This window comes from Canis aureus, chromosome 6 (assembly GCF_053574225.1).
Source record: "Canis aureus isolate CA01 chromosome 6, VMU_Caureus_v.1.0, whole genome shotgun sequence".
Lineage (NCBI taxonomy): Eukaryota > Metazoa > Chordata > Mammalia > Carnivora > Canidae > Canis > Canis aureus.
The window spans coordinates 46,416,779-46,441,731 of NC_135616.1; the positions used below are offsets into that span (position 1 = coordinate 46,416,779).

The 24,953-nt window shown below is 37.3% G+C and overlaps 1 protein-coding gene and 1 pseudogene across 9 annotated transcripts in view; one reads left to right on the plus strand and one right to left on the minus strand.

Moving 5' to 3' along the window:
- The window catches only part of AKT3 (AKT serine/threonine kinase 3), a 308,906-nt gene that overhangs the window by 252,893 nt on the left and 31,060 nt on the right, over window positions 1–24,953 (plus strand). For 8 of the 9 annotated variants that reach the window (XM_077901455.1, XM_077901451.1, XM_077901457.1 and 5 more), the window contains 2 exons: window positions 7,067–7,281; window positions 14,545–14,632. In XM_077901455.1, coding sequence (XP_077757581.1) covers window positions 7,067–7,281; window positions 14,545–14,632 — 303 coding nt within the window. Of the gene's footprint in view, window positions 1–7,066; window positions 7,282–14,544; window positions 14,633–15,441; window positions 15,679–24,953 lie in introns of those variants that run through there. The other variant, XM_077901454.1, reaches the window with a different exon arrangement.
- Window positions 19,357–23,412, minus strand: LOC144315318 (zinc finger CCCH domain-containing protein 15 pseudogene; annotated as a pseudogene).

Here is a 24,953-nt window from a genome sequence, read left to right on the forward strand (position 1 = left end):
TCTCTAAAAATGCATTACTGTCTGTGGTTGTAAATGAACATGTTTTTGCTCTTTCCTATATTAGAAAGAAAGAAACTTCACCTGCCATACATTATGGACAATAATATATTTTGAGGAGATTTTGTTTTTGTGATTGATACTGTATTTTCAACCGAGAAATCATAAAAGAAACTGGAAATCACATATAAAATCTTACTGTTAAATTTTATTATTTGATTTGGCTCTCAGTGAATCCAAACCATTTTATGCAGTGCTAATTATTTAGTCTCAGCTTTGCTCTTGAGTTAGCAGTACCTGATCAACTTTCCAACTGTAAAACAGTTTGAAAATCAAATGTAGCTTACATGCAAGACCCAACAAAATTAAAAGTGTTAAGTACGTTTTGGCAGTTCACTTTTATTATGCCCAGTCCTCAAATGTACCAGCAGATAATCATCTGAATGTTAGTTATTTTTCACATGCTTATGTGATCACACAAAAAAGTACATGCTAAAAAGAAGCAGATGGTGACAGATGGGGAAGGTTGAATAAGGTGGTTTTGGAAACCTAGAGAAATGCACTTCTGTAATAGTGTAAAAATAAAAATTATTTGATAATCAAGTTAGAACTAACAAAAAGATTGCAGAAAAATGGCTTGGCTGTTGGAAAATACATAGTATCGAGTTGTGGTTGATATTCAGAAAAAATATATACATAATTTGATTTCATGTAAGTGTAAAATATTTTTTTCCAATGTCTAAAGATGCATTGTTTGATGTGTTCTTAGTTTTCAGAACCTCATTTATAGAAAACGTTCACTTGCTGTCATTTTATTCCCTTGTCTTTTGAAGCCTATCACCTTTACTATCTTTCGTATAATGTATAATTTGAAAATATCTGAAAGAGACCAGAATATTTTGCTGATGATTTTAAGAAAAAGATTTTGCTTGAAGTTATCGTGATGCTATAGAGGTAGTAGCACAAATGGATGTTAAATTTCTTAGAAATTTAAAGCCAGAGATACACAGTCACTTGTTCCGAATGAACTGGGAGCATCCATAAATTAAGAATAAAGGTAGTTGCTAGCACAGAGTGGTATAGATGTGGGGAGCAGTTAGATCCCCAACTTGATTTAAAGGTATGAAATGGAATTTGTATGTATTTATCTTAAATGCAACAAAGAATAGATGTAAAAGACATCATTACATGGGTTCTTGTCAGTATTGTCTCTTGGAGATTTTAAGAGATGAATGAGTCCAAGTTAACATGTGTTTGCACATTTAATCCATAGGTCAAAATAGTAGCACACAGTTGCAGTTTGCTGATCCCTTGGATGAAATTCTACTACATCTAACAGATTATGAAACTAAGTCCTGAAATGCCTAAGCATTTTGTAAAAATACAAAGTTTTAGTAGCCCTTCTTATACTGTGTGCATCCTTACTTTATGTATTTATAATTCATGCAACACTCATCCTCTTAAGGCCTTTTTGAAAACCTTCATCCTCCTGAATGGCTCCAGAAAGGATTCATCAATATTAAGGCAGAAATGAAGTGAAGGAGCATGGTCATTAGTTCAGGTAGATCATTGTCTGTTCACGTATAAGCATAGTTAAGGACTTGAAACTGTTGTGAGTCGGCTTACTGCTTATATTGTTTCTGGATAATATTAAAAATCATCCCAGGGGATCCCTGGGTGGCTCAGTGGTTTGGCTCCTGCCTTCAACCCAGGGCATGATCCTGGAGTCCCGGGATCGAGTCCTGAGTCGGGCTTCCTGCATGGAGCCTGCTTCTCCTCTATCTGTGTCTCTGCCTCTCTCTCTCTCTCTCTCTCTGTGTGTCTCTTACGAATAAATAAATAAATAAAAGAAAAAAATCATCCCACTTTCTCCCCAAATTGGATATTATTTAAATATAAATGAAAATAATATTTCTAGTTCAACTTTGACGGTCTCTTGGTGTCAGTAAGTTGGGGCTCCTTCCCCAGAGGCCAGTCAGTTCCTGTGGCGGCTAGTTTTCACCTAAAGTTCTTCTCAGCTATGTACAGTGTTTTGGCTTTAACAGTATGAATATTTGCATTCAGTGCTTTAGGATGATTCTAGGTTAAGCATAAAGTGTAATTGTAGATTCTCTGAAGCATAAGAACAGAGACAAAATCCACCCCAACTGGCTGCATGCTGGTGATTGCCTGTAGTATGTTACATCAGCTGTTTTAACTTCAGTGGCAAAGGCCCCAGTTTCCTGAAATCCCTTGATGTCTGTTGTTCCGGGATACCAGGGAAGTTGAGAAATTTCTGGGAAGCTGTGCATAAGAGTGATTCGGCCACTAGCGTTGCATCTTGTTCAAGCATGTTGCCTGTGCTAGCCAGAGATTGCTTTAGAGAGCGCGCGGTCAGCTGTACTGAGGTGTATGTGCTAGGACAGAGCATACAGCTTACAAGAGCTAGTGGCCTGTACAGTTTCAGTCTCTTGAGAATTAACAGAGCAGTGAAGCTCCAGGCAGAAAATCTGTATTTATGAAGAAAATACTGAGAAACCTTGGAATTCATAATTCTCATGAAATACATACTTCCCCTGAAGCTGCCGTACATTTTAGAATCTGGATCAGAAGACTTAACAACCCTCCCTTTTTTTTAAAAAAAGATTTTATTTATTTATTCATGCGAGGCAGAGACATAGGTAGAGGAAGAAGCAGGCTCCCTGCGGGGAGCCCAATGTGGGACTCGATTCCAGGACCCCAGGACTATGCCCTGAGCCGAAGGCAGAGGCTCAATTGCTGAGCCACCCAGGTGCCCCTTTTTTGTTTTTTTTTTAAAGCAGATTCCTATGATGATAAGGATACGTAAAGGATTTCCACAAATGACAAAGTATAGAAATGTATGTTTATATAGAAAATACATGCATACCCATTACCTGAAATACAAGGTTACCAGGGGGAAAAACTCGTTTTTGAATTAGTGGTAAATTGGTTCATGCAAGCTCGCAGTTTACTTTCACAACATAGGTGTACAGACAGTTTGTTTGGATGTTTAATTTTTTCCCCCATCTGTTCTGTCTGGATTATTGATTGAGCAGCAAGCCACTTCGGGGCATGCATCCCCTCCTTATAATCGCTTGCCTTAGGTGCATTGTGTGGCCTGGTGGCCTCCAGTCTTCCAGTAAGTCCTGGTTGGTAAAAGAATACTGGAGGGAATATTGTTTTTGAAAGTGCCCATCAGCCAAATAAGTATTCAGCGTTGGGAACTTTAACCAATGGTACCGTTTTAAAATACATAGTTTATAATTTGATGTCATTCTTGAAATTTGTAACCATTCAGGAGCCACTCTTGCTGATTTCTGTTTAACTCATCTGGCTGTTTTTAGATGTGGAAGCATCTACCTCAAATAGTACCAAATATTCATCAGATATTACCAGAATATTTAATAGTAATGGATACCTGCTATGACCTCTTTGAAACCAGTTTTATTATATCAGAAAGTGAAGCAGTCTCTCTCTGGCTCCTGGTAGAAAAATGGAAACTCAGCCTTGTTTCCTAGCCTTTGGGTTCTGTTTGGATGCTGATTCGATGTGACCTCTTATCATTGTTTAATATTTACATTACTTTTAGGGTTCCAAATCACCTCTTGTTCTTTATGTCTATCTTTTGCATTAAATGTAGTTACAAAGTAAATCTACCTCTGTGGTGACAGAGATAATAGGGTTAAAAGGAAATACGAAATGTCTGCATTCATATTGAAACCTTGAGTTCAGTTTAAAATGTACAAAATAAAAAAATAAAATGTACAAAATCAATGATTTTGTGGAAAAGGGACACTTTCTTTAGATTAATCCTTCAAGACAAGTCTTTCAGTGGGTTGTTTCTCTAGGAGCAGGTTTTGATTTGCATTTATATCCAAATTATATGATCAGTCTCATGGCAATGGAGTTGAAATCCACTTTGCCATTGTTGGGCCTCCGTGTTACCAATTATCCTACCTTTTGGATCTGCTCTCCTGATAACCAGGAAGTATAATGGCCTTTTTTCTAGGGGGGAAAATCATCAGAAGTAGCCAGAAGGAATTGCAACTCTTAGGTTAAAGAATGTGAATATTATATGTTACTGTAATTTGGGGAAAAATATGTGCTTTGAGTAAGGGAGAAAAAAATCTCTTTAAGAAATAATATAGGGATCCCTGGGTGGCGCAGCGGTTTAGCGCCTGCCTTTGGCCCAGGGCGCGATCCTGGAGACCCGGGATCGAATCCCACGTCGGGCTCCCAGTGCATGGAGCCTGCTTCTCCCTCTGCCTGTGTCTCTGCCTCTCTCTCTCACTGTGTGACTATCATAAAAAAAAAAAAATATATATATATATATATATATATATATATATATATATATATATAAAGGAGGCTATGGATTTTAATTTCACTCAAATTTCTAGAGCATTTTGAAGTACTTCTTCTGAGATAATTTAGATTTAGGGAGAGAAAAGATATCTGAATAGTGGTGTTACATGTTTTATATACTGTATCCACATGTAAAATATGATCACTTTTATTTTCATTCCTTGTGTATTTCATCTTCCAGCTGTTTGGAGAAATCTTTCTTTATAATTGATAACAAAGACTCTTAGATAAAGAGGGCTGGCTGAGTTTTTAGGGTTTTTTTCTCCTCAACATTGCTGGGTTTCACATGTCGATAGGAGAATATATTACATCAGACTTGTTCAGTTCAAAGTAATAGAGCACACAGTCATTGTGGCGTTATGTATATATATATTCATTAACCCCCGTATGTTCAGAAGCAAAACCACTTATTTTGAGAATCAGTGGTCATTTTACAAAGCTAAATAAAATATATTTTATTTTATCAAACAGATTTTTTTACAATATAGTTTTATTTTTCAGTTGCTTTTTTCTCTTCAAAAATAAAACCCCTTTTTTATGTGCTCACTTTCCCTTCTGGCTGCAAACCAGGTATTTAAACAAAAATAAAGGATTGCCAGTTTTGCCAGCTGGGGATGAGAACCCGGCTGGTGAAATGTGGGTTCGGGAAGCAGTTAATCCAGCTTTTATGCTTTTTATGGTTTTATGAAAAAAGAGGTTAAAAACCACATTTGGCTCTTTTTCGCATGTGCCACTGTTTTGTTGGTGTTGTAGGAACTCAGTAAAAGGTTACTTAGATTTTAAAATTGTCTGTCGTTAGGTAAAATCCTGATCTCTTCGATTCAGGCCCACAAACAGTACATTCTACTAATTGGACAGGAGATAGATTCTTGAATAATCAAAAGTCACTGGTATTTAAAAATCATACGTACATTTCCTTTCACTGAAGTTAAGTATACAAGCTGAATTTTTTCTGCTTCTTTAGCTTATTTCTTCTTTTCTGTGTGTTTTTACGTTATTCATTTCAAACAAGTAGAAATTTGAAATATTTTTAGCCAAAGGGGAAAACTAGAATTTGTTATTCTTCCCCAAAATATTTTGCTTAGATTGTTACTCTACAGAAGATTTTCGGAAAAGACACAGGAACTAGACTCCTGTTCATATCTTGCAAATGCAGTTCCTGTGTTGTCTTGGAACTGTAATACAACTGAATTAAAAATCTTCTCATCATAACATTTGAAAAACATTGCTGAATTAAGTAACATAGTTTTTTTCTCAAAATTACATTCTCCATGCATATAAATACACTGTCTACCAAGCCTTTCGTAGTGTCCGTAGGTAATCATAGTATAACTATCAAACATACCATGTACAATTCTATGAAGTTGTTGGTAAATTTTAAGTAAAGGTCACATGGGGTAATCTTCAACAACTTACTTAACTCGAGCCAAGAAAGTTTAGAACATGTACACTAGTTCTGTATCAAATTCTTATGTAATCGGTTATGTTTTTAATTGATAAATTTCACGGGTATGGTTTTCTTGCTCTATTTATCCCAAAGCTAAGAGAATCAAATAAAAGTAGGGTTTAAGGTTATTCAGATACAGTAATTTAAAACAAAATATTGAAAGACCCTGGGGCACCTCGGTGGCTCATTTAGTTAAGTGTCTGCCTTTGGCTCAGGTCATGATCTCAGGGTCCTTGGGATTGAGCCTCGAGTCAGGCTTCCTGCTCAATGGAGAGTCTGCTTGAGATTCTCTCTCTTCTTCTGCCTCAATACCTGCTTGCATGCTCTCCCTCTTTCTCTCTCAAATAAATAAAATCTTTTAAAAAATATATTAATAGATTCAAATAGATGAAAAAAATTGCATTAGACAAGGAACATACCTAATAAAAAAGGTAAAAACCAACACTTTCCTGAGACAAATGGCAAATTATTATGCCTCAATTTGAATAGGTGGCTCTAACATACCCTGATATTGTTCTATTCTTTCTTTCTAAATTTATTTTGCGTGGAATGTATTTTGGGAAATAAGTTTAAGGGCATATACCAGAGACAAACTGCATCCGTGATTTTTGTTGTTTGTGTTTAACAGAAATTTTATTGTGAGGTACTAAAGTTTTGGACACACTCCAAATGGTAAATCTTTATATCCACTTTGTTGACTATTTCCTTAAAGAGTTTAAACACATAGGGGCCTCCAGAAGTTTTCAGCTTGATCATCTTGTTTGCCTTGCCCTGAACTCGTCTGTCTGTAGGACTCCTCCTACATGACTTCTGTCTTTCACAGTTTGATTGGAGTTACTTAGTTCTCCTTCATGCAAGAGAGTATAAGGTTCCTCGTATGCTCAGTCAGCATGACTTGAATTACTTGAAGTCCACATTAGTGGAACCAGAGTGAAAAGTTCAGTAGGCCTCAGAGAAAACAAATATGCAAACAATTTTCATGTGAACCCTGCATTGTCATTTACTTGGAATTTGCTGCATGGCCTGTCCCCTTTCTCATACACTGGCCACTTCAGGACATGTATTGAACACTTCACATCTCTGATGTAATTCTTGTCTTTTGTGGGATCCTTTCTAGTTTAAATGTGAAGATATCAGAATAGCCTACCTAGGCTTTGCAGGTTAGGATTCACTTAGATGTAAAATTCGTACGTTTTGTAAATGTTGCTCTAAAAGTTAATGTGCAATAATGAATCTTTTCACTGGTTTCCCTCTTAGGTGTTAGAAGACAATGACTATGGCCGAGCCGTGGATTGGTGGGGACTGGGGGTCGTCATGTATGAAATGATGTGTGGGAGGTTACCTTTCTACAATCAGGATCATGAGAAGCTTTTTGAACTAATACTAATGGAAGACATTAAATTCCCTCGAACACTCTCTTCAGATGCAAAATCATTGCTTTCGGGGCTCTTGATAAAGGATCCAAATAAACGGTAAGCCACAAATGACACTCAATGGGTTACTGATGAATGTGGTTATAGAGATTCTGATGTGTAAATTAATTCAAATATAACTCCAAGGAGCAGTGTATTTGGTGGAGACATCTTTCCATGGAAATACTGACTTATTTTTAACTGCATTATAGAGAAGATTTTTTAAATTTCTGTAACTCTTTCCTAACTTGGAAATTTATTCACATTTTACCAAATAAGGATTTTGAGGGGTTTATCCATATTGTGAGCGAACAATTTCTTAATTGCCCTGATACCTGCTATTGTGGGGATAGGAAGTATCCCTCCCCTTTTTCTTTCCTTTCAGTCTCTGGGCCTTTATATTTATGCTTATTTACATAATAAAAAGGATAGCCATGCTCTCTACTCTCTTCTAGTTCCAACCTGTGTTAACATGCCCTACTACTTTTTTTGTTTGCCATTTGAAGATACTCTTTTCCCTGTGTGACTGAGAGGATTAATGGCAACATATCTTTACAAGATTTGTTTTTCTTTTGTAGCTACAACTGTGACCTAAAGAGTCCTACAGCCCTTTGTTTAATTAGCTAACTGTAGTATTCTTTGTTCATATTTGTATATTCATTTACACATACAATTTGTAAGTCATATATGAAATGACTATTACTGTAAAAATGTCCTATAATCTGTGTTTGTGTATACATGTACGGAGCCATCCTTTCCTGTCAATTTATAGGCATATCAGCATTGCCCTGAAAATCACTTAGCTATTAAGCATCTTGAGGATAGATTTCAATATTTTAATGTCAAATCTTCCCTCACATAATGTGTTTTTACAAAGTTCTATTTTTGGTTGCTGCCCATTTTCTATTTATTGACAGACTGAATTAATGAAGGAAGGAATAAATGAATCCTCAAATGTGGGTTTAGTTTATCTTCTAGATGGTTTCCATCACACACTTCTAGCTTCTAAGTTCACGAGGATCGTGATTTTACCTTTGGCAGAAATAAGCAAACATAATAAAAGAGAACACCATCCTTTTGCTTCGTGAAGAACCTCTCAAAACTGTGTTTTGTGATCCTGGTAATGGAGAGTTTACCTAGTATTTATAGAGTGATTTCAGGTTGTCTTTTTCAGGGCATTTGCATCTGTTTTGTGCTTTTTGCTGTTTTGGTAGCCTTGCAGTTGATAGGTAGAGTTTATTTTCATTTACATTTGATTGAGGACAAAAGTGAGGCCTGGAGAGGTTAAGTGATTTACCCTACAGCAAATTCCTGTGGAACCAGAGTAATCAACTTTCTTGGTGCCTACTTGGTATTTCTCTTGAGTCTTTTTTTTTTTTTTTTTTTTTAAAGATTTTACTTATTTATTCATGAGAATACACAGGAGAGAGAGGCAGAGTGTGGCAGAGGGAGAGGGAGAAGCAGGCTCCATGCAGGGAGCCTGACGTGGGACTGGATCCCGGGTCCCCAGGATCACACCCTGGGCTGCAGGTGGTGCTAAACCGCTGAGCCACCAGGGCTACCCTCTCTTGTGTCTTATTTGCAGTGCATCCATTTTATAGTTGGTTCAAGTTTTGAAACGTGTTCCATTTAGTGTGATTACTTCACAAGTAATGTAAGGGACAGCACTTGGTGATAGGTGATCTTTAAACAGAGCTAGGATTTCCATTTTATCTACTTGATTTGGGGATCTAATATTTGGCTTGGATTTCAAGGCAATGGATTTTTAGCCATCCTTTCCAGACTCCTTCAGGTAACTTGATGGCCCCTTCTGTAAGGAGCTGGTAAAACACACTTATATTTGTGTTTTTTCCTGTCTGTGTCTCTCATTCCTTTTCCTATCTCGACTCCCCACCCCTCCCCCTATCCCCAGGGCAGGGAGGGGGAAACAAGTAGCAGATACTAGATAATTGTTGAGGAAACATGAGGAAAATTTCTAGAATGATAGTGGCCCCTGTGTAGGACAACCCCTGAAGGTTTGGCCACGTAGAGGTTGGGATTAATCTAAAGGAAAGGTGGGGTATTTTCAATGATTTGCTGTTTTCATTTAGGGCAGATGTCGCATTAAAGTATCAGGAATGCAAGGATAAGCAAGACAAAGAAGCTCTGCTCTCAATGTTCATAGAATAATGTGGGACACAGAACGGGTATTCACAGATGCTCAGGCCTGTTGAAATTATTAGCTGGGGGTGGTGATGGGAAGGGTTGTTGTCTGCTAAGGTGTTCATGCAGAGAAACTGATGTGGGAAGGAATCTAGAATTGCAAGTGAACGTGCCATTTGAGAAGTTCAGTGACTAGAGTGTAGACTGAGTTGGGTAACACTGGGAGAGGAAGCTGGAATGGTAGATTGCAAAGACTTTATGCTTCTTAGAAAATATTTACCCTTTATTCAGAAGGGGATAAAAAGCCACTGAATTATTAAAAGTAAGCAATAGTGTAATTGGATTTGTGTTATGAAAGGTAACTGGCAGCTTTGTCTTGGATGAATTAAAACACGGAAGGGCCCGGGGCAGGTAGGCAGAGCCCTTGAGAATGTGTAAGGGATTGTCCAGATAAAGGATGGGGTCCTTCCAGGGGCCATGGTAAAGGAGCAGTCATTCGGACTTTGTGAACAATTAAGTAGAAATGGTGAGGAAGGGGAAGGAGTGGAGGTGGTGGGTGGAGGGATGCCTAACTCCGGTGACCCGTTTGGAGAATGGAGTGTTATTAACAGACAGGGAACACAGGCAAAGGAGGCTTGTGGGAAGGATGCTGCTACTCACTTTGGCTGTTCCAAGTCAGATCTATAAGAAAACCTGGATGAAAGCGTGAAGCTGGCAGTCGAAAATCCTGCCAGTGTTTAGTAGACACACAGTGGCTGGCTATGTGGTTTGGGGACCCACCGACGTCTCAGAGACAGCTGGAGCCATGAGAATAGTTGGGACAGACTTATACAATGGGAAGAGGCCCGAGGACGGAATCCGGGGAAACATCAGAATTTAAAAGGTAGAGGGCAGCCCCAGTGGTGCAGCGGTTTAGCGCCGCCCGAAGCCCCGGGTGTGATCCTGGAGTCCCGGGATCGAGTCCCACGTCAGGCTTCCTGCATGGAGCCTGCTTCTCCCTCTGCCTGTGTCTCTGCCTCTCTCTCACTCTCTCTGAATAAATAAATAAATAAATCTTAAAAAAAAAAAAAAAAAAAGAATTTAAAAGGTAGAAAAAAAGATAAAAGCCACTAAAGGACTGAACCCTGAAGTCTTTGGAAGTGTAATAAGATAGTGTTATGGTAGATCTCATTATTCTTCCTATTCAAAGTTTGAAATACTGACGAATTTTTCTGATACTCTTTACTGAATTTCTGTCAGTTCTCCCAAAGGGTCACTTGTGATTTTGCCTTTATTTCTTACTCTCCATTACTTTATGTTCATTCTGTTAGAATCTCCTTAGTCCCTCTATGCAGTTTATGGGGAAAACATGACCTCACAGTGCAATCAGTAGCACCAGGAAAATACACATTCCATGATGTTCCTAATAATGAAGAACCCATAGTAGCTGAGGATTTAGTTTGGCATTCTGATATTGGAGTTTACTATTCTTAGACATAAATATCTTAGTGCAAATCATATTTTGATATTATTTTGAAGTCTTAAATTGTGTATTAGGGAGTCATTGACATTGAAATTTTTGACAGTTTCACACTTGGAGGAAGTTCGTGTTAAAGAATCTCTCCCAGCTTCTAAAATGGCAGTCTAAGATTATATTCTTAGACTTCGCATAGTACTCATGGCTGATACTTTAGTTTTTTATGTATTTGATAAATATAGATTAAATGCTGGCAATGTCCAAAGCCAAGCTATTGCTAGAGAACAGAGGGGTGACATAAAATGAATAACTGAAGCTGGATTAAAACCTTCTATTTACAAAATGATTATGGTTCTCTACGCCCAGCTCCCACCTCCCCCATCATCTCATTTGTCATTCAAAATGAAAACAATAGTGTAAGGGTAAGAGAATACCATGAGCTCACACAGACCACTTTGATGCATACTTTGGGAAGTTAAATTCTTTTCAGCGCATATTTTGGTGTCTCTGTTTTTCTGGCTCCCTAAGTAGAAGCTCAGAATGCTTTTTGGATCATCCAGTACCAGTCTCTGCCGTCAGAAGAATTTGCAGCCCAGCCAGGGAGGGACACATACAACTTGGAATAGAGAAAGAAAGAGCCAGGCCAGGGGGTGGAGTGCTGGCATTAACTAAATACAGAGCCGCCAGTCGGAAAGTCCTGCATACGAACACCGAACACTGCTAGTACCATCTGGTCCAGTCTAGAAGTTCCCTGTAAGTGCTGTGGTTCGTTCTGTATGATCTGAGGACAGGAGACCTAGATTGTGGGAACCATGGATCATGACTACAGATACTCAGATATAAGTTGGTTGTATTTTCCTCTCTGACTGTGTGTCAGGGAATCCTGGATTCTTCCCCAGTTCGTGTATTCCTTATACCTAATAATAGCTAGCACTGTTAGATTGTAGTATTGCTTGTTTATTATGACCTATTTGTGTTTCTTCCTACCCAGTGTTGTGTGGGAGTTGGCATGTACCAACTCATGAAACCAGATGTTAAACTTCAAGGATTTTGTGAGCTGATTGTTTAATACAGTCATTGTTAAAAATCAAATTTTATAAACATACGAATCAAATCAAGTACATTAAAAACAAAAGTAATAAATACTCAAGTCATCAGTCTTTAATAATTTTGTTAAATTTTACTCTTTTCAGTGTTTTTGAGGTTGCTTTTATCTGTGTGTCTGTACAGAAATACTATGTAACGACCTGCTTCTAGAGTGCACCTCTTCCCACTTCTGTGTCAGTGACATCAGGTTGCTAACTTGAGATTAGCCATGGGGGAGTATTTATATCACCAAAGTTGGCAAACTTTGTAAGTCAGGGCTTGCTTTATTGTTTTGTTGATTGTTTAGACTTTAGAAACTAATAGAGAAGATGTTAATAACACAGATTACATTTTTATTTCTGTGTTTTTTTTGTTTTTTTGTTTTTTTTTTTTAGAACCGAGAATGCAGGGGAGAGAGGTGAAGGGGGAGGGAGGAGAGAGAACCTTAAGCATGCTCCATGCTCAGCCCAGAGCTCATGACCCGGAGATCATGACCTGAGCTGAAATTGAATAAGACACTTAACTGACTGAGCCCCTCCAGGTGCCCCACAGATTACATTTTAAAGTTTGTTTTGTCTGTATGCATAACACTGTGAATAGCACTCCAAAATGAGATTATTCTTCCACTGTTCCAAGATGATTCACCATTCATCAAAGAAGTCACTCCTATAACTGACAAGCCAGGGAAAGTCTGACTGTGTGTCTTTGTTGTTTCACTCTCACCACAAATGACATGAACAGCCAGTATTTGTGTTGGAGCTCCTCCTAAGTCAGTTAGTGGCTTTCAAGTTTAGCAAAATTAACAAATGTTTTCTGTGAGTATCACTTGGCTACTTTAGAGAAAAGGGCATTCTTTTTTTTTTTTTTTTTTAGAAAAGGGCATTCTATATTTTATTATTCTTAATAAATTTTGTGCCTTGTGTCCTTTCTATCTGTAAAATTATAACAAACATATCTATATAATCTGCACATGTAATATTGCACATGCATCATTTTGCCTGGATTGCTGGCTCTTAAACATTTATGGGCACACACTGTCCCTAGTAGCCATGAGCAAGAACAGAGAAAGCTTGCTGTATTGATCCAGATTTAAATGGATTTCCTTTCCTTTCTTTTTCTTGTTCTTTCCACATTCTTTTTTTCCCCCCTTCTCTCTTTCACTCCCTCCTTGCTTCCCTCTGTGGGTTATTTTTTTCTTTTTTCATTCCTTCTTCATAGTAACTAGTATGAACTATAGGAAGCTTAGGAAGCCAGAAAGCACCTGAATTTCACACTGTGCCCACTCTCCGTTAAGTAAGAATACCTGCAAAGCTGGGGGGAACATCTTTAAATTCATAGTGTGTATTGCGCTTTGCATAATAAATTATGTAGCAGTGGTATTTCCTAGATTAGTGATGTCATTTCTGTGGAAATTCATTTGAGGTATGAAAATAGCCCTCACGTTTCTATCTATTAACAATCACTGTACAAGTTGCTTTTTTCTAACTAATTACTTAGTTAGTTTGGAATTTATGGTAGCAAGGATGCAGTTTAATCTGAATCTTAATCAAAATAAATATGGTTTATAGAGGCACCTGAATGACTCAGTGGTTGAGCATATACCTTCAGCTCAGGTCATGATCCCTGGGTCCTGGGATCGAATGCCACATCGGGGTCCCTGCAGGAGCCTGCTTCTCCCTCTACCTGTGTCTCTGCCTCTCTCTGTGTGTCTCTCATGAATAAATAAATAAAATCTTTAAGAAAAAAAATCTGGTTTATAGAATTGACTGTGGTAATTGCTACCATTTGTTGTGCTAGGTGCACTTATCTGTGTTATGGCTAACCTTCATGGTGGCCCACCAGGCTGGTATTGCCCACACACACACACACAGTAGAGACACTGGGAGTAAGCAGCTTGTTCATTGTCACATATTCATAAGTTCCAAAGCTGGTTGCCTGTTTCAGTTTTGTCCCCAAAGCCTGTACTCTTTTCAGGTACCACATTGTCCTGAGGCTACTCCTTTTTTTTCCTTCTCCTTTTCTTTTTTTTTTTTTTAAGATTTTATTTATTTATTCATGAGAGACAGAGGGAGAGGGATAGACATAGGCAGAGGGAGAAGCAGGCACCCTGCAAGTAGCCTGATGTGGGATTCAATCCCGGACCCAGGGATCACGACCTGAGCTGAAGGCAGATGCTCAACCACTGAGCCAACCAGGTGTCCCTTTTATTCCTTTTTGAAGATTTATTTGAGAGAGAGCATGCTTGCAGGGGTAGAAGATTGGGGGAGAGGCGAGGGAGAGAGAATCTCCAGCGGACTTCACGCTGAGTGCAGAGCACAATGTGGGGCTCAATCCCATGACCGTGAGATTGTGACCTGAGCCAAAATCAAGAGTCAGGTGTTCAACTGACTGAACCAGCCAGGCGCCCCGAGGCTACCTCTTACTAATAGCAAGTTAGGGAAATCAGATCTGACAGTAAAAGCTTTTTATTGGTACAGCTCTTGATCTCAGGAACTATGTATACCACAGAGAATTACATTTCATGGACACTTTCTTGTTTCCTTTTGGGCTTATATAGATCTCTTAATGTTCTCTCTTAATGTTCTCTCACTCTTGTTTTCTCTCTTAATGTTCTCTCCACTCTTATTTCTGTCTCTTAGCCTTGGCGGGGGCCCAGATGATGCAAAAGAAATTATGAGGCACAGTTTCTTCTCTGGAGTCAATTGGCAAGATGTATACGATAAAAAGGTAGGTTATTTTCATGGAACAATCCTTATATATTTTGCCTAAGATGAATTTACGGCCAAAAAAAAATTTTTAAGTGAATAAAATTTAATGATATTAATAATATTCTTCATTTTATTCTACGTATTTGAATATAATATTGAACTTCTTAGCCCAAAAATTTATCGATGATTCTGACTCCCAAAATGCAGGTTGAAATGTTACTCAGTGTGGTCAGTTGATTTTTCTTTTATCCCAGTAACATTAATTTGCTTCTCATTGTTTCCTAAATATTAGGAGAAAAAATAAAAACCTTGATGTTACGTTATTCTTTAAGAAAACTAGCAAAACGAAATCAGAATGTTTTTCCTTATCTTCATGTCTTTAATTTTAAAGTGAACTCTATAAATGTATTTATACAAAACCTTACTTGAAAGGGAATTAAAAGCAATTTAGTTTTTAATATTTAACAAAGGAATGGATATTTTTCTTAGTTGGGGTTTCTCTGTTATTTGAAATGGAATTTTAATGTCCACAAAGTGGATGCTACTGATTTTATAACTTTATTTTTATTATAATCTGCTTATTACTTGTGTTTAATACTGTAATTTTTCCTTAGGACAGGAAATTATTGTGTCTAGTCCTTTGTTGTAATCTTTGTCTATTTTATTTCTACTATTTTAGGTATTGTTAGTACAGGCACTGATTTCACTGATTTTGATTTTTAAATGCTCATGTAAAAATTTTACTATGAAATTTTTATGTAATACCATAATTGCTTAGAATCTTTAGTTCTTTTGTGTAGTTAGTCCTTCTATTTCATTTTATTCCAGTTTTCCCTGTTTTCTCAGAAACATACATAATCAACATCATTTAGAAAATGTCTGTTTTGGGCAGCCCCTGTGGCGCAGTGCGTAGCACCACCTGCAGCCTGGGGTGTGATCCTGGAGGCCTGGGATCGGGTCCCACGTCGGGCTCCCTGCATGGAGCCTGCTTCTCCCTCTGCCTGTGTCTCTGCCTCTCTCTTTCTCTCTGTGTCTCAATAAATAAATAAAATCTTTAAAAAAAAATTTTTTTAAATGTCTGTTTTGTGCCAAATATCCTTCTTTATTAATCCCTAAAGTAAAGATAGAATGAAATCATTATGACTTACAAGGAAAAAGACAAGTACTGAATTTCTGCAGTACATTATGGGAATAGAGAGTATGGTGGTTTTCTAAGCATTTCTTGTGAAATAGTTGTATGATATTAAACACTTCTCAAGTTTAGACTCCCACCATGTACCAAGCACTGGAGTAGATGTTGGATCCTTCTCAACTCTTATGAGAAGCATGTAACCATTTTTAAATGTTTATTAATTTCATGTAGAAAACTAGACATCTACTTTATAATAGTGATGGTGTTCTTTATGGGTTGCATCCCTATTTAGACCCTAATGATGGCTGTGTGCTATTTTTAATAGATCAGTTCACTACAAAAGACCCTTATAAAAGAGAAAGATCAGAGTCTTCTTATATCTCCCAGAAATAATACATGGTCAGAGGTTTTCTTTGGCATACAAAGCTGTAAGCCACAAACAGAAGTCCCTTTTACATACCATCACCAAGGATAACTCAGTAAAAAAGGGGGTAAAGAGGAAGAGAGAGAAGGAAGGAGAGAAAACATTCCTTGAGGAGACAACTGTGAGTCCCAGTTGTGTCACTGCTAACTTCAATAGGAGGCAAAACATGTACTTTCTTCAGTCCTGTCAGGAGACTAAAATATACCACAAAGATTTCTTCATCAGGTTTTGGCTCTCCATGTTAAGTGGGAGTTTGGCATCACTCAGGGAAAGCTCTGACATGCCATGGAGCTCGACACGCCCAGAGCAGTGACAGTAAGACACTGGCCAGCTGCCTTGAGGTGAATGGGCTTGGAGGGGGCTAGCAAGCCGGGAGAAGGAGCTGCCAAAACATAGCTTTAAATGATGTATTGTGGAGACATGGGTTTCAATTGTTAAAATTGATAAAAATAGATGCTACTTAATCTGAGCAAAGACGTTAAGTGTCTTATGTAAAGAAGCACAACCACAAAAATTACGAAGTTTCTGTGAACAGAATTCATCAGGAGCTGACCTCTTCTGCAGGTTTACTTGGATGGATGTCCGATGAGGCTCTGGTGTTTTAACCACCTTACATGCTTGAAGGACACTACAGCAGCATTATAATAGCACCCTCACATTTTGAGTCTGTCTCTAAAAGGCTTTGAAAATGTGATCGGGTCTGTCTGGATTTGTATCATATCACTAAGAAACAGAGAATTATGGGAATGTTGACACCCGTAACTGTAATGAATCCAATTATAATTCTACTCTTCAGACAGTATAAATTAGGAAATAATTTAGAAAATGAAACACTTTTATGGGACTCATATGTCTTTAAAATATGTAACTGTTTCATAAGAGGTTAATTTACTTCTAAGATCAGGTATTTTTTTAATTACAATTTTATTAATATTCTTTGGGAGCTTTACTCTTTTGTAGATTTATTATCACCTAATTATTGGCCACTTTTCAATATATTGTGGCAAAACTAGAGATAAGACATAGAGAGAGGCTAGTATCCTTAAGGGAAATCTAGATCTCTTCCTAGGTTAAGTAAAAAAAAATAAATTAATCTTAATTGTGAATGTAATGAAGAGCACAGGACTGAAGTGTGGAAATCCATGTCCTAGATTTGCTTCTTCCTTCCTATGGGGAAATGGACAAGTCATTTTACTCACACAAAATTAGGATCTCCGAAGTGCCTTCAAGCTTTAAGATTTAAGAAGATATTTTATAAGATGAATTTATCCAGATAAATTTCTCTGTAGACTTTGCACTCAGTTTGTCGTCTTATACAAAAAATCTGCTGGGATTTTGTGTGATACTGTGTTGAATCTAAGGATCAGTTTGGGGCAGAATTGACATTTGAACAGGATTGAGGCTTCAGATACATGAACATCATATACCTTTCCATTTATTTGGCTTTTCTTTAATGTCTCTCTGTAATGTTTCATAATTTTCTGTGTTCAAGTCTTACCCATATTTTGTTACTTGTCTTTAAGTGTTTTATGTCTTCTAGTATAAATGGTATTTTTAATTTTTATTTTCATATTGTCTTCTATGATTATATAGAAATACAATTGATTTTGTATATGTACCTTATGTCCTGCAGATTTGCAAAACCCACTCATTAGCGTTAGTAGCTCTTTTTTTTTTTTTTTTTGGTAGACAAGTCTGCATAGGTGATTATATCTTTTGTAAATAAGTTTTTACTTCATTTTCAACTGGTATGTATTTTCTTTCTTTTTTTTGCCTCTGTATATTGGCTAGGACCTCACTATAATGTTGAGTAGAAGTGATGGAGTGAACATCCTAGTTTTGTTCTTGATCTTATGGAGAAAACATCTTTTATCATTAAGTATGATGTTAATTATCAGACAGTGCAGAGATCTTAATTTTTTAAAAATATTTATTTATTTATTCATGACAGACACAGAGAGAGAGAGAGAGGCAGAGACATAGGCAGAGGGAGAAGCAGGCTCCTTGCAGGGAGCCCAATGTGGGACTCAATCCCGGATTCTGGGATCACGCCCTGAGCTGAAAGCAGACACTCAACCACTGAGCCACCCAGGCATCCTGAGTCTTAGTTTTTAAATATCATTCTTCAATAAAAAGAACCAAGGTTACTTGGAGAAGTAGTGACTTCAGCACTGGGATGAAGAAGATAAAAGACAAGGCCAAGGAATTTAGAGGTGCCAAAAAAGTAAAACAAAAAAAACAAGGTTAGATAGATAAATAGAAGTACATTAGTAGGATGCAGGAGCCAACCCTTAAGTCCCAGGGGTGAAAGCTGGAACCATTTCAATAACAAAATAAATAAAGCTTATTTATAATTATACCTTAGTCTATCTTGACTCAAAGAATAAAATATATATCTGTAAGTCCACACTACAAAAATAAATGATTGAACAAATAAATGTTGAGAAGAGACATGTCTTCTTGATAGATGAATTGCAATTAATAAATGTAGAATGAAGTTACCTAAAGGAAAATGTGTGTATATACTTCTTATGCATTATATTGCTGGAAACATATTAAGATCCTGGTAACATTGGTTGCCTTAGGAGAGGGAGCTAAGTTAATGATCCCTCTGGTGTGTGTTCAACTTTTCATTACATGTGCTTTTGCAACTTTTGAATTTTCAACTATGTAGATATATTATATAGACATAAGTAACATTAAAACTTTAAGAAGACAAAACATTTAAAAATCTATCAATATTTAGGGCAGCCCCGGTGGCTCAGTGGTTTAGTGCCGCCTTCGCTCCAGGGTGTGATCCTGGGGACCCGGGATCAAGTTCCACGTTGGGCTCCCTTCATGGAGCCTGCTTCTCCCTCTGCCTGTGTCTCTGCCTCTCTCTCTCTGTCTCTCATGGATAAATAAATAAAATCTGTAAAAAAAAAAAAAAAAGTCTATAAATATTTAAAGAATCCCATGAATGTCAAAATAGAACAAAAGTAGAAGGAATGAGGTAACTAGTAAATCACCATAAGACCCCCAGGGTGGGACTTAACTACATGTAGGATCTACCAATGAGTGTTAAAATCAGTGGGCAAAAGTTTAAGAAAGAATATTTGCATAGCCTTAATGTATTTCCTCTCAAACATTTGTTATTTACAAGCTTTAGAGAGTAACTTTATGGTAGAAAAACTTGGCCTACCATGTGTTAAGCCAGCTGACCAAGATTCAGATCACTGGTAGTAAGACCGACTGCTGCCATGTAGCCTGTGACCGGAGACTGTGGGAAGGCTGTGTCACTGCTGTGGTATTCTTTCTCAAAATGCATGACCTCAGCGTAATCTTGGAACCACCTGGAGGGGACACTCCTCAAAATCACTGGCCATGTGGCCTCAAAAGCATCCACTTCAGGAAAGGCCAGGAGTGGCTGTGGAACCAGGGACAGTGGAGATGGAGAAGAGGGGCACAGTGGGAAGGTGGTGACGTCCAGATGACAGTTCTGTACTAGCGCTGATTTCTTAGTTTTGAGCATTGTGCTTTGGCTTTATATTAGCCTTAGGGGCAGGTGTGATAACGAGATAGGAGATCTTTTGTACTACTTGTAGAAGTCTTCTCTAAGCCTAAAATTATTTCAGTATAACAAGTTCTAAAAATATGTTAGTGTAAGCTTTCTATACCTCCTTTATTAGGATGAGGAAGTGCCCTTCTGTTCCTAGTATGCTAATAGTTTTTATCTCGAAGAACTGTTGAATTTCATTACAAGTTTTTCTGCATTTGTTGTAATGACCCTCCGGTTTTTCTCCTTTATATTCTATTAAGATGGTGAATTGCACTGATTGGTTTTCAAATGTTAAGTGAACCTTACATTCCCAGGGGAAAACTCACCTATTTGTGATGTCCTTATTATGTATGCCTAGATTTGATACAATGTATTTCTTTCAGGATTTTTGCATCCCTAAATCACAAGTGATACTGGGGCTGGGGCCTCATCTTCTTTTCCTAAAATGTCTTTGTTTGATTTTCATTCAGGATCATGTTTGATTTTTTAAAATGAAGAAGTATTTCCTCTTCTTCAATTGTATGGGATTGTTTGTTTAGAATTCGTATTATCTGTTCTTAAAATCTTTGATAGAATTTACCAGCAAAGCCACTTGGGCTTGGGGTTTTGTATTTGTTGGGAGGTTTTTAGCTATGAGCTCATGTTCTTTCATAGTTGTGAGGCTATTCTGGTTGTCTGTTGCTTCTTAAATGTTTCCGGACCTTTTGTCTTCTAAGCTTTCTAATTTATTGGCTTAAAAATATTTATAATATTCCCTTATTGTCTTTACAGTGTTTGTTATATATGTGATGATGATCTCTCTTTTAATCCTAATATTGGTAATTTGTGTGTTCTCTCCACTTTTTCTTGATAAATGTGGTGAGAGATCCATCAATACTACTGTTTTTTGTTTTTTGTTTTTCAAAGAATCAGCTTTTGGTTTCACTGATTTTCTGTATTGTTTTTCTGCTCATTATTCACTAATTAATTCTGCTACTTATTACTTCTCTATTCTGCTTCTTTTGAGTTTGCTTTGCTCTTCATTCCCTATTTTCTTTGAGAGAAGCTAAGATTACTGTTTGGGGACCATTCTCTTTTTGTAGCATAGCACTCAAGGAATGCTGTGAGTTTCCATAGAAGGGCTATTAGCTTTGTTTTGCAAGTTTTGATTTGTTATGTTTTCATTTCAAAATAGTTTTAATTCCTCTTGTGATTCCTTCTTAACTCTGAGATTATTTAGAAATGTGTTGCTTGATTTCCAAATATATGGATTTTTCAGATTTTTCTTTTACTGATTCCTAACTAAACTCTCCTGTGTTTGGAAAACATAGTATATATGATACTAGTCCTTTTAAATTTGAGACTTGTTTTATGACCCAGAAAATGGTTTCTTTTGGTGTATATTCTATGTATACTTGAATGTATATTCCGCTTTTATTGCACAAAGTGTTCTACCAGTAGCCATTAGTCAAGATGGTTGGTGGTGCTTATCTTTCCTGAATTCTTACCAATTTGCTGTCTACTTGTTCTGTCAGTTACTGGAAAAGGATTATTGAAATCTAGGGCTATGATTGTGGATTTGTTTCTCTTTTTAGTTTTGTTTCATGTATTTTGAAGCTTCATTGTTGGTTGTGTACACATTTAGGTTTGTTATATCTTCTTGGTGAGTTCACACCTTTATCATTATGAAGTGTTCCTCTATATCCATAACCGTAACCTTTGTTTTGAAATCTACTTTGTCCGATATAATTAATATGAGTACTCCAGCTTTCTTTTGATTTTATTTATCATGTCCATCGTGTTAGTTTTAATCTACGTCAGTACATTTGAGTGAGTTTTCTTTTAAGCATCATATATTATTTGTGTGTGTGTGTTTCCGTGTATATAACACTCTTTATTTACAACTTTATAGCAAAAAAAGAATAGGGAAAAGTTTAAAACAGGGCATTCCAACTGATCTTGTCAGATTAGAAAAATTCCATTGTATTTTATTTATTTATTTATTTTTAAAACATTTTATTTATTCATGATAGACACAGAAAGAGGCAGAGGAGAAATTCCATTTTAAATGCCCATCCCATTGCCCAAAGGTAAACAATAATGAATCTACATATGCAGTTTCCTTTATGAAGTGCAGTGTTCATATTTTAGGCATCTTTTAAACATAAAAATTCTAAAAAGTGGATTCACTCCTTAAAACTACATAAATTAAAGGTGTTTTAAATTTAAATTTATGTTCTCCTCGTAATAACACATGCCCAATGAAAATCAAAAGCGGAAAAGCAGCTGCACTTCCTATCTGAGTGGACAGTTACAACAATCAATCATTTTATGCAATGACCTTTATATTTTCAATTTATCATTAGCTACTTTGAATTTACCATGAGATGTGGACAAAGTCAGAAGACAAGACTTAGGGAGAGGACTTCTTTTTTGGAGGGAGGTTAAGCCTTTCAGAACTGGCATGGGAAATTCTTGTTGAAGGATTCCGCATGGAAAAATTAATGTAGTCCGTGTCCACTCCTGCTGAACTGGCTTACTGTTTTCATTGACATGTTTAGTGTCATTTTAAAAATCTACTGTGTTTAACTCTTCTAGTTGATCCAAATCTTCAACAATACAGAGATTTTCATTGATAGGAACAACAGCCCTGGCTCCGAGTTCCTGCCTCTTCCCTTTGTTGTGCTATTTCCAGATCACTTCCTTCACCACTTCAGCCCTACCTCTGGAAGGCTCACTTCATTGTTTTCTGAAGTACATGTACTGAATCTTTCAGGACTGGTTACTTTTCTGCCTCTCTCATCTACATCTCTTGGAATATACAGGTTTAATTCTCCATTGTTTGTGTGCACTGAAGCATATCCCACCCCCCCACCCCCACCTCCCCACCTCTTGCCTGGATGTCACAGATACTATCTCCATCCTCGTTATCATAGACCAAAGCAGGATGAAATTCCAGCTCTTCATGCCCACTGATCACCAGTGCTTTCCCTGCTTTGATGTATGCTTGCCTTCCTTCCATATCTTGCTCAAGTTCCATCAATGTTTTCTTGTTTTTCCTTTCTTTTCATGCAGGAAAAGGTTCAAGGGTGATTTTGGTAATATTTGAACCTAGGCAAAACACTCTCAATTAGATCTCATGCAATTTCATTTTCTTTCTCTTCCTTCTTTATATCTTTCTTTCACACAAATCCAGGAGGAAATGCACAGTGAAACATGTAAGTATCATCCCCTCAGGCCAGCCATATTTGTTGTTTTCAAAAGCTTCAAGAAATGTTTGCACACTATTTAAGGGTTTTTTCCTCTTTTCCAGCTTTTTGTTCACTGTTTACAGTTTTATCTCATCTCACTTATCCATAGTATCTTTTTCAAGCTCTTTATGTCTTGCATCACATTTTCTCCCCAGAGTCAATTATAGGAAAACATACAATTACCTCCCTTTGTTCACTGCCTTTGCTCGAAGAGCACACATACTGCGATTTGAATCTGCACCTTTGCTTGTTTTTTTGAGCAACAAGTATAGATTTAAATAGCTCATTTAGCTCTTGCAATTCTTTCTTGTTGTCTTTAGTTTCTTTTCAGCTTCACTTTATGCTGACATGGATTTTGTTGACTAAATTGAACTTGATGACTGATAGCTTTGATAAACTTATATATATATATTTTTTTGCCCCCCTTATTATTCTTTAGATCAAATACTTTAGGGGCACTAGGGTGGCTCAGTTGGTTGAGTGTTCAACTCTTGATTTTGACTCAGGTCATGATCTAAGGGTCATGAGATTGAGCCTCATGTCAGGCTCTGCACTGAGTGTGAAGTCTGCTGGAGATTCTCTCTCTGCCCCCCTCAATGCTCTCCCTCCCTCTTTGTAAAAAAAATAATAATAATTTATGTTCCGTAATTTTCTCTTTTTTTGCTCCATCTTTTTGCTGCCAACAGCCTGACTCTGTTTCTTGGAGGGCATTGTAGAGACAGGTGGCACCAGCCAGACTTAAAGCTTAGCTGGACACCATCAAGAGATCTGGTCCCATAGCAGGAGGAGGAGGAAGACATGGGCCTCCCTAGCCACCATTCTGTGCCTTTTTTCTTATTCATTAGGTAATATATGATTTTTAAATGGGCTCTGAAACCCATTTTTATTTAATGTAAGTATTGACAGAGTTGGGTTTATACCTGCCATTTTGGGATTTGTTTTTGGTTTCATTTTTTATCTGTTCCTTTCTTTATCTTTGTCTGCCTTCTCTTGGATTTATTGAATATTTTATGATTCTGTTTTGTCTTGGCTCCTATCTTACTAGCTATCTCTTTTTTATTGTCTTGAAGTTGTTTCTAGAGTTTGCTATAAACATATTTAACTTCTGACAGATTGCTTTCAATGGATACTAGAACCACATCACATTCAACAGCACATTAGTTTTGTCTCCCATTCTTTATGCTATCATTTTACTTTCACGTTATAAACATCATAGCATAAGAGACCTTTATTTTGCTCTCAAGAGTTATGTTTTAATAAGACTAAAACTATGTATTTATACTTTTAGCATTCTCCATTCCTTTATGTAGATCCTTGCTTCCATCTGGTATCTGATTTTGGGCTTTTCTTTGTTGCTTTTCTTTAACCTTTATTCAAAGGCTCATTTATGTAGCTTCACTTCTCAGACATGACTCCCTGGGCTTGGAAAGATTCCTGGAAAAAGAGGGTATTTGAAGGAAACAGAGGATAGGATATGATGGGAATGTGACGTTTCAGAAGTGGAGGCCAACGTGAGAATAAATCAGGCAGTGAGAAATGAAGTACGTGAAGATCTGCTGACTGTGAAGAACCTACAGTTCAGGGTGGATTGAGACTGGGTGCAAAAAATGGAGCAGGGCCCCTGTTGATTTGGGGTAGTTCCTGCAAGGTTAGCTCCTCCTGTTTGCTTGATGCACCTGCTTACTAGGACAGTAGCTCCTCCCGTAGGGAAATGCTATAACATGATTGGACCCTTTCAGCTTTTGTTCGTATAGACTTTTAGGCAAGAGAGCTCGGAAAAGAAAACCTCGGAAAATCAAGAGACTGCACAGTGATAGTAATGTTTGATTCTGAATGCAGTTACCCAAGGGCTAGAAATACAGGACTAGCACTGGAAGTGAGAACAGGAATGGATATGGCTATCTGGGAACTCTGTTATTGAGGGCTGTGGGAGTGGATTTCTTCTGTGAGCAGGAGAGGGATGCGAAAATCGATGGGAAAGAAAGTTGGGGAGGGAAGACGGTGTAAGGACACTTG